Here is a 19,330-nt window from a genome sequence, read left to right on the forward strand (position 1 = left end):
CAGGGCAGTGCCTGTGTAAATCGTTTTTGGTTGAATTGTAACTAGAACAAGAATACACATAGACGATCCACTTGAATTGGCTAGTTGTAGGGGGTTTAGATGCTTTGCATGCAGTCATGTATTCAAATATAGTTCTATCATAATACCAATAACACATGCATAGATTTCATCTCAATAAAAATTTGGCCCAATGCATGAAGGAAGAACTAATCTTGAATCTTTGAGGAGAGAAGTGCTGAAGTTTAGTGTTTGATCTTGACATGAAGAAGGATACCTGTGAAAAAAGAAAGAATAGTCAATACTGATGTGCCACTAACTAATTTTATACAAAATATAAGTTTTACTAATTTAATCCTTAAATTATAAATATTTATTTGTAAAAGTTCAAACAATAATAAGAAATGTTTGGTGTTTTGTATGTAATAAACCTTAATGTATATTAATAAAGTAATAAACAATTTCAAATTAATGTGTGATTTTATAGATAAACTTACTATATGACACTTTTCTTAATGCAGTGATGAATTTTCAAATAAAGTTATTCAGTGATGCAACAATATCTGCAACTTAGGATCAACCCTTCTCTCTTTGTACATAAGAGCAAAACTAGGAGCAAGTTGTGTTTAGCTTTGGACTTTGCAATTGAAAGGGACTTGGTGAATTGATTCTTATAATAATAAAATGTCCTTCTGTGTCACGGTAAAGCCACTTGACAGTTAATTACTATTCTTGCTGCAACAACTTGCTATATTCTGTCTTGTTCTCTTTTTTCCTTTTTTTGCATTATTGTTACTAAAATTGGAGTGTGATTAGAATCTATGGGGCCACATAAGTAACTAAACAAAAAGGGATGCATTTTGGCTGCATTGAACTGGAAATTGATGTCTCTCAATGTGCAAGTTGTGAAAACAAGTTGCAAATTGCCATAAGAAGTCAATGCCATGAGCCTTGTTTGTTGAGTATTTGGTCAAGTTTACCCAGCTGAAATAAAATAGTTTTTAAAAAGTATAGAACAAAATAGAGTGCCCCCACAAACTTTTTGGTGATTAAGACGATGAGATGGGAATTTTTTTGAACTTGTGGTTGCATTCCAACAACACAACCAAAGAAAGGATATGGTTTTCCTTTTCCTATGTCCTATTTTAGAAAAATATATATATATATTAAATTGATGGATCTTCTTCTTTATATTTTATTGAACATTTTTTATCTTTACTTAATGAGAATTAAATTCATATTTAAATTTTTCAACATGAATGAACAGTTTAGTCTATAAAAAATGGTATTTTTATTCTAATATTAGTGTTTAAAGTTAAGAAAAACTAAATTAGGTTTCCAAAATTTATAAATATATTATTGAAATAAATGAAATTCACTTCTTTTTCCATTTTGTTTCTAAACATGTTATTATCACTCTAGTTCTAAAAGTTTGGACTAAAATGAAGATGAACAAAATGGTACTTTTAGGAAGTTCATAGGAAACCCTAGAAAAAGCCTAGGGACTCGCCTATTTTTCTTAGCTTGATGAACTAATATGACGGTGAGATAAAGCTTTAGAACTTAATGTCTTTTTCTTTAATAAAATATAAATTGTTAGTGCATTACCTTACAACTTATATAAGAGTTAAGAAAATAAATAAATTTACATTAAGAAAAAATAAACTTACATATTCTTATTAATAAGGGGTTGAGCCAATAATCTTGACTGAAATGATCGCCAAATACGCTCTGTTTTCATAAAGAATCATGTGGACAGAAATGTTTGTTGCCCACTTCAATCTTAATGCTATATTTTTTTTTTCAAATAGAAAATTCTGGTTTAGTCTACAAAGTGGTTTCATCTATGTACAATAACTTTCTGAAAATAATAATAATTGAATTGTATTTGATCTTAATACATTGAAATTGAAAAAAAAAAGTTTGTGATATGATGTGTACGGGCAAATACATCGCTTTTCCAAAAATTCTCAGAATCCTAACATTACAATCAATTCACTAGTTCGAGATAAGTGGATGCACTTTCATTTTAATATTTTTATTTAAACTTGAGATTAACACTAGAAAAATAATTAAACTTACATCTTTTTAAAAGTAAAAGTAAATAAAAACAAATTTAACTAAATTCATCTTATATAGTATGATTATTTAATCACTTTAAATTTGGACAGTTTAACTAGAGAATCCGTAAAGATGATTATGTTAAATCTAAATATTATTATAAAATTTATAAATATAAGATGAAAGTACTATGATAAGTTAGTTATATTTAATATAAAGTTATTATTATATTGTTGAATTTTTATTGACTTTGACATTAAATACTGCTAGTAACTCTTCAATTTTGATCAATATAGTAAATGTAAAATAAAAAGAAGAACTTTAACATAAGTTTAGAATTAGAAAAGAATTTATTTTTTTATTATTCATAGAATTAATAGAAGAAAAAAACATCCAAATACTAACAAAGAACAACAACAATGACACCCAATTAAAACCAGTCTAATCAAACTCAAACAACAGTGACATAATGGGGAATTTAGATATAAAAATAAAAGATTAACTAGTGATAAAAATGGTAAAAAAAAAAGGGTTATATATAGGTGGTAGAGTCTTGAAGCAAGCTAAGGCCAGGATTAGTCCACGATCTTCACATATGAACCTTTTCCTTCTACTTGCAAGACAATGTCTCCTATCACCTTTAAGTGCATGCTTGTGATGAAGAATTGAAGATGGTCGTATCTTGTACAGAATCATACATAGTGTGGTATTGTGTCACGTTCTGGCACGTGATTTCGAGGAACTTCTACTCCTACATGGCCATAGGGACCACCACCACCAAGAGACATATATATACACACACATATTTATATATATACACATATCAAAGGACTATTTGTCTTTGTCACTGCCATAACTCTTGTGGTTCAACACTTTCTGGGCCCACGGGATCATACATCATGTCTACTTCATTACATCACATGAGATGAAAGAATAGTTCCAAAACTTCAAAATATCACTCTTCTGGTTTGCTGCAAGAAATTATCTGATAAACTTACCAAAATGTATCTGTCAAAGTCTGTGTTTGAGCAATTCTTTTTACCGTAAAAATATTAAAATGGCATAATTTTCTTTTTTCAAAATCATTGAAATGGACAGTTTAAGAAAAAATTACAAATGGGCTAGTCGTGTTAAATATGATTTCATTTGTGAAGAAATCGTGTAAGGTGATACAACTTTAGTATATATTATTAAGCAGAAGTAATGTAAAGAATTATCACTTTGGGTGTAGGTTTTTCATACTTTATTTCAAGTCAGTTAAAGGTATTTTTAAATGTTTTCAGTTAAAGTTTTTTCGTTCCAAAATCGTTTGAGTGTACTCAAACAAAAATACTCTGATGTTCAAAGTAAGTGGTTAATTCGAGCGGAGGAGATTATAATAAAAATTTAAATTCGTAAAATTTTAATCATGATTTATTATCTAGTAAACAATTTTTACTAGTAATCTTGATTAGAAATAATTTTTAAAGATTTTTACTGTTAGAGGCAGTCCATTTGATCTGTTTGTCCGCATGATTGATTAATAAGTAATACTTATCTTGATTGGATAGTATGTGTCAGTGATAACGATCTACTAGAACCGATCGGAACTCGGTCAAAGGACCATTCACAACGGCTTAGAATGTGTAGAAATATTATATAACTTTTGTTCAATTTCAAAAATTTTGTTACTTTAACATTATTTAAATTTATAAAATTATATTGAAATCGTGACAGATTTGGAACATGGTGGGTTAGTTAAATAAACAGCATAAGTTTTGGTGAGAAAATTACACAGAAGAGGTAGTATTCTGTTCTTTTCACCTTGCATGCAAACATACAATGAATGCTGACGACATGCCATGATGTCCCAACTTTGGGTGCTTATTGGCCTCATCTTCCAAAGTTCCATAGTGTCACTTTATTTTTCTTTTTGTCAAAATTGAAATAGTATATTTCTGGATCGTGACCATTAAGGATCTGAACGTGGGAGACAATGCAAGAGTGAAACTATTCTTGATTTATAGTGTGAAGTTGATCTTTAAAATTATAGGTTCATAATAACATAGGTCTGTAATCAAAGTATCTATATTTTGCACAAACATAACCTGTTTTCGAAAAGTGAGTTCAGTTCTTAACCTTTTTCTCTTTCTGTGCTATAAGACAGTGACAATGCAATCAATTCTCCAAGCTGTTAAACAGCTTGATAAACCAGTGGGACCCACAATTAGATCCAACTTTCTTCTCTCTTTCCTCTTAAAACTCACAAACTCATTAAGAAAAGGACTTTCACATCCACAGAAAAAAAAAACACTTTCACATTCACAGAGAAAGAACCTTCTGGACACACTCTCCCATGAAATATCTAAGCTACCACAGAATCTCAGCCTTACGTTATTACCACCCTCAATCCTCATACATAGTCCAAACCAACTACCTTGCTTTTTATCAATTATTTGTTTATTTTTATCCATTTTATTAAAGAAAAGTTTTCATTTTTATACATCTTTCTAAAAAAAGTTGAATAATATATATATATACACACACACACGATCAAAGTTGTTGAATTTTGAAGATTTTTCTACAAAGAATAGGCGAAACTAGATATTACTAAAAGGGGATTTTATCATACTTTAAAATTTTCTTTAAAGAGTAAGAAAATCAAATAAAAAAAAAAAAAACTATATAAGGTGCAAGGCAGGGTTAGAGGTTCTGGAGTGTTCATGAGATCCTCTTTTGCTCTTCACCTTTCACTCCACGGAATCAAAAGCAAGTGCTGAGTTCCGTGTTCCTATTCACAAAAACATGTAGAGCACCAAACCCAACTTGCCATCAAAGTTTAATAATATATTTTATATATATTATACCATTTGCTTGACAGTAGTATTAATATTGCTGTTGTGGTGTGATTTTGGTGTCTCTTTTTTAATGTTATGGTTGTACGGAGTTCGTGTGTTAGTTCAATTCGTCGACAAGAAACCTTGGTTTGATAATTGATTGGTTCTGTGGAGAGTTTTCCTTTGGTGTGGTTGGTTTGTAGGAAGTTTGGTTTGTTGGTGGCGGTGGGAATAGCAATGGCTAATGAAGGAAACAAAAGCAATGACTTCTATACGATCTTGGGGTTGAACAAGGAGTGCACTGAATTGGAGCTAAAGAAGGCATATAAGAAACTTGCAAAGGTTTGAATTGAACCCAAATGGTTCTTTTTCTGTTCTTCTTTTCTCTTCTCTGAACCATGTTTCTTAAATATTAGCCGTTGTGAATGATGTTTTGTTTTTTTTTATGGGATAGAAGTGGCACCCGGATCGTTGTGCTGCATCTGGGAATTCAGAGTTAGTGGAACAAGCTAAGAAGAAATTCCAGGAAATTGGGGAAGCCTATTCTGGTAATGCCCTTTAGATGTTTCCACGATTGAACATTGACCCATGATTGACTTGTTCATTTTCTCCTAAAAATTAAAGAAAAGTTTGAATTTTGCTCTTGTTTGAAATCTCATTCCTGTGCTGTTTATTTGGTGTAAATGGTGTTTTTCCTCTGTGACAGTTTTATCTGACGCCAACAAAAGGCTAATGTACGACGTTGGTGTCTACGATAGTGATGACGACGAAAACGTAAGTCATTCACCTCATCTCATGCCATCTTCTACAGTAACCATGCCCTGAGGTCCGCTCATCCCTATGTTTTATTGCCTCGAATAGAAGCAATTTCAGTTTGACCCTCTTTTTCTCGAAGTAACCAATTTGGTTCTATCTTTTTGCAATTTTGTTATTTTATGTGTTTAAGGGTAAATCTTGTTTTTCCATGCATTTATATTTTTTCAGTGGGGGTTCTAAATTGAAATAAGGAAGGAGAGCAAATAGTGTAGATTTGTGATTCAATCATCGTATACCGTTGAATTGTTAAGGTTGTTTTAACTTTTACAGAAATAGTATAGAAGTGACGTATTTTTTTATTAATTTGTATACTGTTCTGTTTTTCTAATCAGCATAAGTGAATGAAGATAATATGCATGAGATTTGAAGGGTCTGATTTTCACTCAACGGTGATGATTAGATTGTGTGAATGCATGAGTGTTATTGTTGTCCTGCAGTCTTGTCACGTTTCTGTTTTTTGCACCGTCCATGTTTTTATTTTCCTGTTAAAAGGGGCATCTTCTCGGGGAGTAATAAGAATCCGATAAGTCCTACAAAAACTTGGCTGTACTCATTGGGATTGTCACAAACAAAGGCACAAGCTTTGTTACAAGTCAATTTGTGTGTCACAGATCACATGGGCATGTTGCTTATAGAATTCAGTGAGAGGGGAATAATTCATCGAATCGAGTTTGGTTTTGGTGGAGGGGACTGAATCTTGTTCGTGATCCCATAATTTTGTTGATCTGATCAAACAATTAATTTCTTTTTTGCAGGGCATGGGGGACTTTTTGGACGAAATGTTAACAATGATGAGTCAGACCAAATCAAATGTGAGTCATCATCTACTTAGTGGGGTGTTGGGTCAGAAAGCTATGCAGTTTCAATGTTGTTTGTTTTATATGTACTTTTGGTTTGGTGGATAAAGCTAGACATACACATAGTGTTTGTTTTTGTCAAATACTATGTAGTTTATAGTTTTTCTATTGTCATGAATGGACCAATCCATTGTCACCAAGCCACCTTTTTCTTTTCCTTTTTGGACTGGCGACCTAACCAAATGCTAAGAAATCAGAAGGCTATTATTGAAGTTTCTTGTTGGACCTAAAAAAATTAATAATGAAGTTTCTTGCAGCATGCCAAAACAGCAAGTAGTTGAAGGCCAGTTAGCCAACACGCCTTTTATCATTCTTGGCTAAATTAGAATCATCAAAGTTTTCAATAACGTGTTTTCCATACATGTAAAACTAAATTAACTCTTGTTGTATATTTTAAACTGTGACTATCGGTCTGAGAACTCCATTGAGTTTTTGCTAGTTTTGAAAGAATGATCCTTGGTATGATAATCTAGTAGAAGTTTGAAAAAATTGAAAGCATCTAAAGGTTGGTGCTAGAAGCGTATTTGAGCATAGACTATTGATGAATTTATATGTGAAATAACAGGAAAATGGAGAGGAGAGCTTTGAGGAGTTGCAACAGTTGTTTGAAGACATGTTTCAAGCTGATATTGGATTGGATGGAAGCCCCTCTCTTTCTTCTGCCGATTGCTCTAATTCATCTGCTTACATGACTTACAGTGAAAGTTCTAGTTCAAATAAACGCAATTCCACTGAGATGAAATTTGGGAAGGCAGAGGACTCCTCTGTCTTTGACACCAGTTACCAGAATTTCTGTTTTGGGGTTAGTATATACTGCATTTTGCTTATATTTCATTTGATACATCATATATCATCAATGGCATACACATGAAAAATGAAGTGTTAGACTCAAAGTATATGGAAATTAAACTCAACAAGAATCTGCATTATCTGTTTGGAGTATTGGTTAAGGGAAAAGATAGTTTATTCAAGCTGAATCTTTCATCGAGTCTTTTAATCAGAGGTGTCTTTTATGTTGTTCGTGTCCACAAGGTCGGTCATGTAAACTATCATTACCAATGAGTGAGGATACAAAACAATGAAGTATGTGAGGTATGTGAAGATGGTAAGTGATTCCCTTTAGTCTTCTGCTTAATTTATCTCAGATTTTTGGCTGGTATTTGTGAAAGTTCCAATTCATGTGCATCATACATTACATGGCATAATATCTCTCATGCATTATTATGAGACTTAATTGAGTTTGTATTTTCTTGATCATGGTGTGAAGACAGGTGAACCTACTCCAAGATATAGAGGAAGAAAAGGAGAGAATTCCAGAAGGAGGAGGTAGAAATGGCAGAAAGCAAAAAATATCCTATGAACATGATGTTTAATCTGATGATAGCTACCAATGAAGTTGTAGAATTCAAAATTTATGAGAGAAAAGGATTAAGGAAGAGCATAGTTTATACAGAATTAGTTCAAGTACTAGGCCATTGTGACTTCCTGCCATGCCATGCAAAGAGCATGGTAGTGGAATCTTCAATCTCTTGCAAGTGTTTGATTTTCAGATATTTAGTTCAAAAGTGCAGTAATAACCATTGTTGATGCTCACTTTGATCTGAAAGGAATATTCTTCTTGTGTAGCCTAAAGTAGACAGGGAAAAGAAAGGATAAGGAGAGTAACACTAACACAACAGAAACTTATTCACTGTGATATTTGACCAATTGTCCAATTCACAAATGTGGAATGCAACATTCTGCCTTAAAAGATATTTTCATCACATCACGAAAACATGTGGAACTAATGAAAGGATGAATTCAAGGAAAGGACAATGGCAGGTGGTGAACATTAATTCTATAAATGGATTGGTCCTACAGCACGTGGAGAGAGACCCCACATGCTATGGAAATTAAATTGAGTTAAAAAATAAAGCAGATATTCAGATAGACACTTCTAGTTCACTTTTGGGTTTGAAAGCATTCTGGGACCAAGAGCTTGCAAGTAGCCAAATATTTTAAGGAAAAAATTTTAAATAATTTTTTTTGATAATTTTTTATAATAATATTGTGATTGTTATGTTTTAAATATAAGTGTAATTTGTGGGTCCTTGAGGCACAATAATGGGATTTGTTGGTTTTTGTAGCACAAGTTGTGTAAGTTGTGCTTTTAACATTGAATATGGATGGGTGTGCATAGTTTCCAAATGTTTGAGCAAAAAGCGTAAACCATGGCGGCACCACAACTTGTAGTCTTGTCATTCTCGATCATTGCTATTCGGTAGTTGTTACTCGATGCAACGTTCTCGATGTGTCCAATCAGAGCTTTTATCTCAAGAATCACTTTCAAAAAGGAAAATTCAAGTTTCGGTGAAGTTTCAATTTAAGATAAAATGCTCTTTTATTTATTAGATTTAAACCCTCGCTTCATCCCAATTTTGTATGGTAATCTTAATCGGGTTTTCATTTTTACATCAGTCTCAATTGGATCATATTTTTTGTAAAAATGAGTTATATTTTATGTTTTGATGGCGTGACATTGTGCATTAAATTGAACATGTGATGTATTTTATAATCATCAAATCCATGTGTGGTGCTTCTTCTTTCCTCCAATCACTTATTACCTTTCACCTATTCCGCTCCTCCACCTAAACTACTTCCTTCCAACTTCAACCCTCAAACCCTCATTCTCCAGACACGCACCCTTTCTCCCTCAACTGAAGGTAAAATTCTTCAGATTAAAACATTTTTACTGAAATAAGATTAGAGAAAGAGAATTAATGATTTGGTTACTGGGAGAAGAGGAATTAATCCTAGAAAAGACGGGCATTCTACCACTCCGAAACCCATTAGGCTTTTCGCCTCTCCTACCAGACCAATTGGTCTCTACATCCTCCACTTTAAACCAAAAGGGAACCAGAGGAACCCCAGAAGCGCTCATCTCCTCCGCTCATGCGCGTCCGCCTCAGCCTCCACCCAATCGGTTGTCGCGAGTCGCGGTCCAAGGCATCGCCAGCACCGCTGTTCACCATCGGAGGCATCGCCGGCCATGGCGTTAGGTCCTCCCTTCTCTTTCTTCTCTTCGCGCGTGAGAGAGAAGCTCTCTTGTTCCTCCGTCAATCGCCTCTTGTGCGAGCTCGGCCGCCGCGAGGCGTGAGCTAGGGTGCCACCAGCGCCACCGGTCGCCGCCAAGCTCGCCGCCGGTCACCGCGTCAACGTCAACAACGCTAACTCCTCCTATTCACTCGCAAGCAGGGAAACCCTTTCCCTCTTCTTCGAGTTCGAGACTACCGTCACCAAGATTACGAGTTCGACACTTGGGTGATGCACAGTTTGTTGATTGGGGAAAGCCCTAATAGAGAAAGAGTTTGGCGTGGACAACAGAACTGTATCGTTTTGTAGTAGTCTGAGAAGAGGTTCGAAAGGAGAGACAGAGCGAGATTTTTGGGATTTTCCTTTCCTTTTTTTGTTTATGCCACCTCTAATGGTGTCTCAAATTAAAAGCAATTTGCTCTAAAGTACAGGATTGGCCTATGACTTCCATGGGAGATGTTTTTTTCTAATGCAATTACCCATATTTGATGTGGTGCCCGCGAAACCGAAAGAGATATTGTCATTCTTCTGATATGTCTACGATGAATGATATACCACTAACATTTGTTAGTTTGATTTTGTCTTACTTTCTTATATACTATTGCATCTGCTATATTTGAATTTGGGTTTTGGAAATCTTCAAAATAACTCATTGACTCCTTTCTTTTATCATTTTTGTGACAGTATTTTGGTTTGAGAATTATGTTTTACTCCAATATTTTAACTTGGTCAGTGATTGAAAGGTCAATTAATGACATTTTAAATACTAATAGAACAAAACTGCCTTTGAAAGAAATCTGCTCAACTTTAGACATGAAAGTATATCATTGATGTTATTTCGAATGAATTCCTTGGTTCATTAAAATCTGAAGTTAAGATTATTTGACTATGGCAAATTCTATTTGGTTTTAATGGATTATACATTATCATTTGCCTGGTAATGATGATTTCGGTGATGTGTGAGGTGTGGGAACAGCGGCAGGGCATACCCATCACTCATAACACCAACAACGATGGGAGAGACTCAATTCCAACCCAGAGCGAAAGAGAGAATCTGAACTTCAGAGAGAGATAGAGAGACAAAGAGAGATTGCCGCCGACGAAGCTCCGACCATGACCGGCGGCCGACAGGGAGGCCTATGGCCTGACTTGATGAAGAACGTTCGGTGGTTAATGTCCACATCCCTAATTCCCTTTTCAATTCACTCTTTCCTTTTCTTATCCTTTTCAATCCCTAACATATTATTCTAATATAAACCAATTCATTTTTGTCACGTCATAATTTTTTAATTTAAATAAAAATTTCATCTAATCAAACAATGCACATCAGCATAAACAATTTTTACAAAAAATATGATCCAATTGAGACAGTTGCAAAAATAAAGACTCAACTATAAAAATGAGGACCAGTCGAGAGTTTAAACCTATTTCTTAATTAACCACTTTAAAATAAAATATCTATAAATTTATTATATTAAAGTTTTTATATTGATAATATGATTCGTCTTGATAATAAATCTAAACAAACAAGTATTTGTGTATTTATAAGGTCTTTATATTATTTAAATAATAAATATAATTGTTAGAAGTATGTTATTAAAAGATATTTAATAATTATTTAAATGATATAATAAAATTGTTGAAACTTTAGTAAAGAATTTTTGTTAGTCACGCTGTGACATATCTGTGTTGGGTATGTTAGTTATTATTAAAAAAAATACTTTTTTATTTATTAATTGATCACTTTAAATTAGAAGATCTATAAATTTACTGTTTTCATAATTATATTATGTAATGTTTTTTTTCCTTAACTTTTAATAAAATTATAATTATTTTTTTTAAAATTTTGACCCAATTTAGTCAATCAATTTTAAAGACATGTAGATTTAGTTTTTTAAACCAGATTTTGTTAAGTTTATTTAATATTTTAAACACATCATAACAAAATTTGAGTTGTTTATATTTTTTGACACATTTTTTCTTCAATATTAATTAAGAAACGCATTTGAAATCTTAAATAAACTTAACAAAATTTGGTAAAAAAATTAAATTCACACGTTTTAAAAATAGAAACTAAATTAATCCAAAATTTTAAAAATAAACTAATTTTAATTTTTAATGAAAGTTAAGAGAAAAAATATATCTAACCCTTATATTATTAAACAACTGGTTTGTCTTAATAACCAACCCAAATAACAATATAAAAAGGTTATTGAGAAATTTGTGATTGAATGATGATATTAAGATAATAAATCTGTCTTTTTTTTATAAGATGTTTAATTTTTTTTTTATCTCTACCTGCATTGAAGTACTACAGAGTGTGTTTTCTTTTAGGCATCTATTAATATAAAAGAATTCGAATGTTGAATATATAATTGGGATACCCATATAGTGGTAGGTAGTTTTAGGGTTTCATCTGAAACAAGATTATTTCATAAAAAACAGCAAAAAAATGGCCAAAAGTTATGACAGTGAAACACAGATTTAAGACCAGTTGCATACAAAAGAAAAACATATGTACGGACAGAGACCCAGAAAGAGTGGTTGATATTGTCATGGTCCCTTTGTGCATTCAGAAATAGACCCTTCACAACACATTGCTCTAAATGTTTTTTTCTTTTCAATTACAACTTGTGTGCACTGCTCACTCACATTCAGACTAAGATATCATAATGAAGCACTTGATGATTCAGTTCTGATATAAAAATATTACTGTGTGATTAATTATTCACTTGTCTCATGTTTATCTATCATTAAGTAATCTCTTCAGATTTGATTAAAAAAAATAATAGTATGAAAATTATTTTTTTACATTAATTATTTTCGTTTCTTCAGGCTTTTGAATTGTAAAATTATAGTTTTAGATATTGCATATTGTCATTTGATTAGAAAGTTTTCTGTCATTAAATATCTACTTTTGTTCATTTTTTGTTATCTTCAATCATAAATATTTTTTATAATTACACTTACATGTTACATCGACATATTAGCATGTTTATTAATTACTTGTTTTTTTTATTATTAAAATTAGGACAGTTGGTGTTTCTACTCTATAAGAAATTGTTTAATTACTTTTTTCATTGATTGAGTTTATTTTTTTACTTTTTTATAAAAGATAATAAATTATCAACAATATCATATTGAAATTAATTTCATCTGATCGTGATGAAATAAATGTTGTCACTTTTCTCCTATCTTTTTTAGTTTAGCCCTCGGATTAGCATGTGTATCGTATCTAGTGGAGGTCGAACGGTTAACATTCAGCATCGTTCGATCTATCCATTCAGGTCAAAGATTGGGTTGCAATTGGACCAGCGCTTAAGTTATTATTGGATCAATAGTCCAGCAGATGATAAAATAATCAAAGAATATCTAATTAAAGATATTGATAGGGCAAGTTATAAATAACCAACCGGATTTTCAGGTAATCTGTTTATACTTTATTCTATTTATATTTTATTGGGCTTATATAAGCTCAGGATCCATGAGGTAAATTATAAATAGAAAGCCAGGATTGAAAGCCAGGTACGTTCCACTTACACATTATTCACTCTACGCTACTCTCAAATATTCAATAGTGATAACAATTCACTAAATATTCAACCAAGAGCCGAGGCTCTTCAAATCACACGCCTAACTTGAGCGTCAGAGTGCCTTTTGCAGGTACATCCCCCCTCGTCAAGAAAGAGACTGATCGATCAGCGGCAGGAGATTGAAGGTGACTGAGCGGTCCACACGGAAGGCAGGCGATCCAAGCGTTCGGAGGCAAGGAAGACACGTTGGAACAGGTTAGTCTCTCGGTCCCGTAAAAATCTTCCGAAACATTTTGGCGCCCACCGTGGGGCCGAGCGGCAAACCCAATGGTGACCACGAGGAGCATGGAGGAACAGCATAACACCAGAGATTTGATAGCGCAGATGCAAGCACAAAAACAAGCATAGGCAAGAACCATACAGGCGCAAGTGCAAGCACAACAAGAGATGCAGCGAAAGCACCTAGAAGAGACTATGGCGCTAAGGGCGGAACAGGTCCATACCGAGCGGTCTGACTCAAACCACGAGAATGGAAATGAGGGAAGTAGTAATCGGCAGCCATCCCAGCACACAACCCGAACGGTCGAAGAAGGAGAGGACCTCCGCCCATCAAAATGGTTCGGCCAACCAGCTTACTCCCTTTTACAGCGACCATCATGCAAACTCTAATGCCAGAGACAAATCCTCCGGTATTAGAGAGGTATGATGGCTCAACGGATCCCGACAATCATCTTAGGATCTTCACTAATGTAATGGCGTTCTACACGGACAGTGATCTGGTCATATGCAGAGCCTTCTCCTTATCGCTCAAGGACGAAGCATTGGAATGATATAACACTCTTCCTCCAAACACAGTGGATTGCTTCGCCACTTTAGAAACCCTCTTTAGAAGGCAATACGCCTCCAATCAGAAGCAGGAGATAACACCAGTGAAATTTGTAAATACTAAACAGGAGAAAGGGAAAACTTTGAAAGCCTTTATGAAAAGGTATAATGAAACTGCACGGCGAGTTAAAGATGTTAACCACACTTTTACCATCAACAACCTGCCTTCATGTCTAAGGCCAGGATATATTGATGAAAAACTATATGCGCAACCACCAAAAACAATGGATGAACTTCAGGAAAGGATAGCTGAGTTTGTTCGTATGGAGGACATGAGGAGCTCAAGGAAGAAACAACATCAGGAAGCTTCTGCAGGCAGTAGCGAGAAGGGAAAGGTTCTTCATTCGAAGGATTTTTCCCGAACGCCCAAGTTTACTCACTATACAACGCTTAATGCGCCGAGAGCATAAATTATGAATGAAGCCCTTAATTCTGACCTCCTCTAGGTCAAAAATGCTGGTACACCCAGAAACGTGGACGGAAGGAAGCACTTTAAATATCATCAGAACCGGGGACATACTACTCAAGAGTGTGTAACACTAAAAGATGACCTCGAGAAGCTCATCCGAGAGGGTCATCTTCATAAGTATGTAAAGACGGATCGATCGCGGATAAGAAGCTTATCAAGGTCTCCACAAAGAAATACCGAACGACCACATAGGAAGGAGGCGTGGTCGCAGCCGCAGCCATAGCTCTGACCGCACAATCTTGAGGCGTATCGACTAGAAGATATGATGAAAAGTTCCTCATAACACTGGGAATGCGACTCATCTCAAGTTTACATTAGTTGAATTTTGATGTCATGTTTTATTTCAATTAAACTATTTTGGCAAGACTTACTGTATGAATAAAGCCAGAAAATTCCTTTCAATCACATATGTTAAGTCGTTCGGCTTCACAGTATAGGTGGCAGGACCATGCAGACCACTCGTCCAAGTGGAGGGCAAAACTCGAGTGGTGATACAAGTTCTAAACGAATTGTCACTCTCGTAAATAAAACCCAGGGACGTTATGTGAAGAACACCTGGTCCATACCGAGCGGTGATAAAAGTTATAAACGAATTGTCACTCTCGTAAACAAAACCCAGGGGCGGTATGTGAAAAACACATGGTCCAAATCGAGCGGTGATAAAAGTTCTAAACGAATTGTCACTCTCGTAAACAAAACCCAGGGGCGTTATGTGAAAAACACCTGGTCCAAACCGAGGGGTGATAAAAGTTCTAAATGAACTGTCACTCTCGTAAACAAAACTCAGTGGCATTATGTGAAAAACACCTGGTCCAAATCTGGCGGTGATAAAAGTTCTAAACGAAATGTCACTCTCGTAAACAAAACCCAGGGGCGTTATGTGAAAAACACCTGGTCCAAACCGAGCGGTGATAAAAGTTCTAAACGACTATCACTCTCGTAAACAAAACCCAGGGGAGCGTTATGTGAAAAAGATCTGGTCCAAACCGAGCGGTGATAAAAGTTCTAAACGAACTATCACTCTCGTAAACAAAACCCAGGGGTGTTATGTGAAAAACACCTGGTCCAAACCGAGCGGTGATAAAAGTTCTAAACAAACGGTCACTCTCGTATACAAAACCCAGGGACGTTATCTGAAAAACACCTGGTCCAAACCGAGCAGTGGGGAACGTTCTAGGTGAACGCTCATTCACGTACGCAAAACCCAGGGACGTTATCTGAAAAACACCTGGTCCAAATCGAGCAGTGGAGAACGTTCTAGGTGAACGCTCGCTCTTGTGCACAAAACCCAGGGACGTTATGTGAAAAATACCTAGTCCAAGCCGAACGGTAAAGCCCGTTCCCTAGGAATAGGTCAAAGTCAAAGCAGGGAGGTAAAAGCCCTCTCAAAGCCGAACAATAAAACACGTTCCCTAGGAATTCGTCCTCACATGCATTCGGCCATTCGGCCTCATATACTTTCAATTCGGCCTCACAGATATTCGGTCGTTCGGCCTCACAGATATTCGGCCTACACTTCTTGGCCTTCCATGGCCTCATGTACTAAGTTCATTTGACATCCACTACTTAAACCGTCCGGTCCAAAGAAGAAGCAACGATGTAAAGCACATGGAAAGTAAGCTCCTCACTACAGGAAAAACAGTCTCCCTCAAACTCATAAGTCCTATAGTTAACCATGGCTAAAGCTGAACACTTAACTCGGACTTGGGGCGCATAATGTATCGTACCTAGTGGAGGCCGAACGGTTAACATTCAGCACCGTTTGGTCCACCCACTTAGGTCAAAGATTGGACCACAATTGGGTCAGCGCTTAAGCTATTGTTGGCCAACAGTCCAGCAGATGATAAAATGATCAAAAATATCTAATTAAAGATATTGATAGAGCAAGTTATAAATAACTAACCGGATTTTCAAGTAATCTGTTTATATCTTATTCTGTTTATATTTTATTGAACTTATATCAGCTCAGGATCCATGAGGTAAATTATAAATACAAAGCCAGGGCCGAAAGTCAGGTACGTTCCACTTACACATTATTCACTCTGCGCTACTCTCGAATACTCAATAGTTATAACCATTCACTAAATATTCAACCAAGAGCCGATGCTCTTCAAATCACACGCTTAACTTGAGCATCGGAGTGCCTTTTGCAGGTACATCCCCCTCGTCAAGAAAGAGACCGATCGATCAGTGACAGGAGATTGAAAGTGACCGAGCGGTCCACATGGAAGGCAGGCGATCCAAGCGTTCCAAGGTAAGGAAGACACGTTGGAACAGGTTAGTCTCTCGGTTCCGTAAAAATCTACCGAAACAGCATGTAACATCACAAATTAACATGTTAAAAATAATTTGAAGTCCAAATTGTACTATTGCTTTATTTTTCAAATGCAAGAAATCCAAAAGTTACCTCTGTGACATTTTATATGACAATTTTTTAGACAATTACATTTCTTTGAAAATTTTATAAGATATATTTTATTATTACCAAAATTTCTTAAAAATTATATATTTATAAAAGGTTGATACAAATCGGTTAATAGCATTATATTCAACTGCTATAAAAACAAAAATCGGAAATATTTTGTTTAATATATTCAATGTTTATTCAAGAATTGCGCTTCTAATCTTTAAGAAAGGGTGTTGCTCCCTCCACCACCACAGTCTTCTCCCTCCACCTCTCCTTTACTATTTTGCCCCTCAGTAAAATTTTATTTTTAGAATTATTGTTTTTTAATTTTAGGTTTAATGTCTCGGTAGGTCCCTATTTTCGGCGTGAATCTCAAATAGGTCCCTCTTCTTTTCGGCGTCTCAATTGGGTCCCCATTTTTGTAAAATTGTAACAATTAGGGGTCTGCCGTCAAATTGGACAAACGGCCGTTTAATTGTTGCTTACGTGGCATGAACAGTGTTTTCAGTAATGACACGTGGCATGATTCCCATCTGACACGTAAGCAACAATTAAACGGCCGTTTGTCCAATTTGACGGCAGACCCCTAATTGTTACAATTTTACAAAAATGGGGACCCAATTGAGACGCCGAAAAGAAGAGGGACCTATTTGAGATTCACGCCGAAAATAGGGACCTACCGAGACATTAAACCTTAATTTTACTCATTTATAACATATTTCACTGATAACCTACGTAGTTCCTTGTATGAGTAAAATATTTTTCTGCAAAGCTCAGTGATCGTGAAAAGAATTATCAAGCAATCTTCCTCTTGCTTTCGGTGCAGTATGTGGTGCAGTGCGTTTGTGGTGTAATGTGCTTGTCGTGGTTCCTCTCCAGGTACGTAGTCATAATCCTTCCAATAATCCTAAACCCTTCCAATAATCCTTCCAATAATCTTTCCAATAATCCTTTAACCCTAAAACGTAAAATGAAAACGAAGCCTAAACGGATGATAATATTTTGATTTATTATTTTTGAATATCTTTTTAATGTATTTTAATAATGTATATTTATATTAGTTTATATTTAAATATTAAAATATTAAAATAATAAAATAATAAAAATAAAAAATTTTAACTTTAAGGATATAATTGGAATTAAAGATAATTGGGGAGGTGGAGGGAGAAGGCTGTGGAGGTGGAGGGAGCAACACCCTTTAAGAAATCCAAAAACTTGGAGCTGTGATTCAATTGGGCCCAAAAGTGGAGCTTTTTTCCAGCACTCCCATTATTACTAATTGTATACTAACAGAAAGAAAAACTAAAATACCTTCTCGTACTGCTATCGTCGCCCCGCTGAAAAGAAGAAGAAAGAAATAATGCTTGGTGGAAAAAAAATCTTCTTTAGAAAATTTCATTTTAAAATGTCTTTTTTATGTATTCTAGAAAGGTTATGTACGTATTCCCATACGATCAAGCAGGCGATCGTTGGGTTAGAGGAATAAGACGGCTGAACAATTTAAACAACCTTAAACATAATCTCTAATCAAGTTTAAAAGTAAATTTTACTTATTATGTATTAGATTGTGATTACAATTTTGTTAATTATAAGTTCATCTTGAAACTTATAAATTGAAGTAGATAAAAAGGTAAATGTATCATACCTAGTGGAGACCGAACGGTTAACATTTGACACCGTTCGGTCCATCCACTCAGGACCGTTCAGTTCATCCGCTACAGTTAACTAGGTCAAAGATTGACCACAATTGGGTCAGTGTTTAAGTTATTGGGCCAATAGTCCAGCAGATGATAAAATAATCAAGAATATCTAATTAAAGATATTGATAAGTTGTTTATCAATAACCAACCGAATCTTGAGGTAAGTTTGGTTATTATTTCGTCTATGAAGCACTTATAAATACAATGACAGGACCAAAAGGCAGGTACGTTCCACTTACATTCCATTTAGGGTCTACTCACACTCAACTCATGTTCTCAAATATTCAAACAGTGATAATCATTCACTAAATACTCAACCAAGAGCCGATGTTCTTCAAATCACATGCCTAACTTGAGCGTCAAAGTATCTTTTGTAGGTACCTCCCCCTGTCAAGAAGGAGACCAATCGGTTCACGCCAATACCGAACGGTCGACAACAGGATATTGCAAGAGTGCGAGCGACCAATCGAAGGACGAACGTTCGGTCTATAGTGCAGGAGAGCGAGCGTACGGTCTATAGTGCAGGAGAGCGAGCGACAAAGTTATCCAGGAATGGTAAAGTCACGTGTCTCGGTGCCACAAAAAATATCTACCGAAAAAATTTGGCGCCCACCGTGGGGCCGAGGGGCGTCCCTTATAACCACAAGGAACCGGACAGGGATGCAGTCTCACCATTAACGTCAACAAGCTTCTACGGCTCTACAGATAATTATTTTG

General features: G+C 35.1%; 1 protein-coding gene across 5 annotated transcripts; it reads left to right on the forward strand.

Moving 5' to 3' along the window:
- Positions 1-4,630: 4,630 nt before the first annotated feature.
- Positions 4,631-8,140, forward strand: LOC148191488 (uncharacterized). Of its 5 annotated transcripts, none has more exons than XM_088101892.1 (7): positions 4,631-5,216; positions 5,329-5,422; positions 5,581-5,648; positions 6,446-6,502; positions 7,113-7,349; positions 7,580-7,652; positions 7,819-8,140. In XM_088101892.1, exons 1-6 carry the CDS (start codon positions 5,112-5,114, stop codon positions 7,607-7,609), a joined length of 591 nt encoding a protein of 196 aa, XP_087958018.1. In that variant the 5' UTR covers positions 4,631-5,111; the 3' UTR covers positions 7,610-7,652; positions 7,819-8,140. The 5 variants fall into 5 exon arrangements, with proteins under 5 accessions (XP_087958018.1, XP_087958020.1, XP_087958015.1 ...); XM_088101894.1 differs by having other exon boundaries at positions 7,580-7,639; XM_088101891.1 differs by having other exon boundaries at positions 4,632-5,216; positions 7,815-8,140.
- The last annotated feature ends 11,190 nt before the right edge of the window (positions 8,141-19,330 follow it).

Source organism: Vigna umbellata, chromosome 11 (genome assembly GCF_029865625.1).
Source record: "Vigna umbellata cultivar VRB3 chromosome 11, Vumbellata_1.0, whole genome shotgun sequence".
Classification (NCBI taxonomy): Eukaryota; Viridiplantae; Streptophyta; class Magnoliopsida; order Fabales; family Fabaceae; genus Vigna; species Vigna umbellata.

Bases quoted from the DNA above. Each gene is read 5' to 3' on its own strand.
- LOC148191488 (XM_088101889.1), top strand. From the start codon at position 5,112: ATGGCTAATGAAGGAAACAAAAGCAATGACTTCTATACGATCTTGGGG. The intron at 5,217-5,328 runs GTTTGAATTGAA...TTTATGGGATAG, and splicing joins CATATAAGAAACTTGCAAAG to AAGTGGCACCCGGATCGTTG. The intron at 7,350-7,818 runs GTTAGTATATAC...GTGTGAAGACAG, and splicing joins ACCAGAATTTCTGTTTTGGG to GTGAACCTACTCCAAGATAT.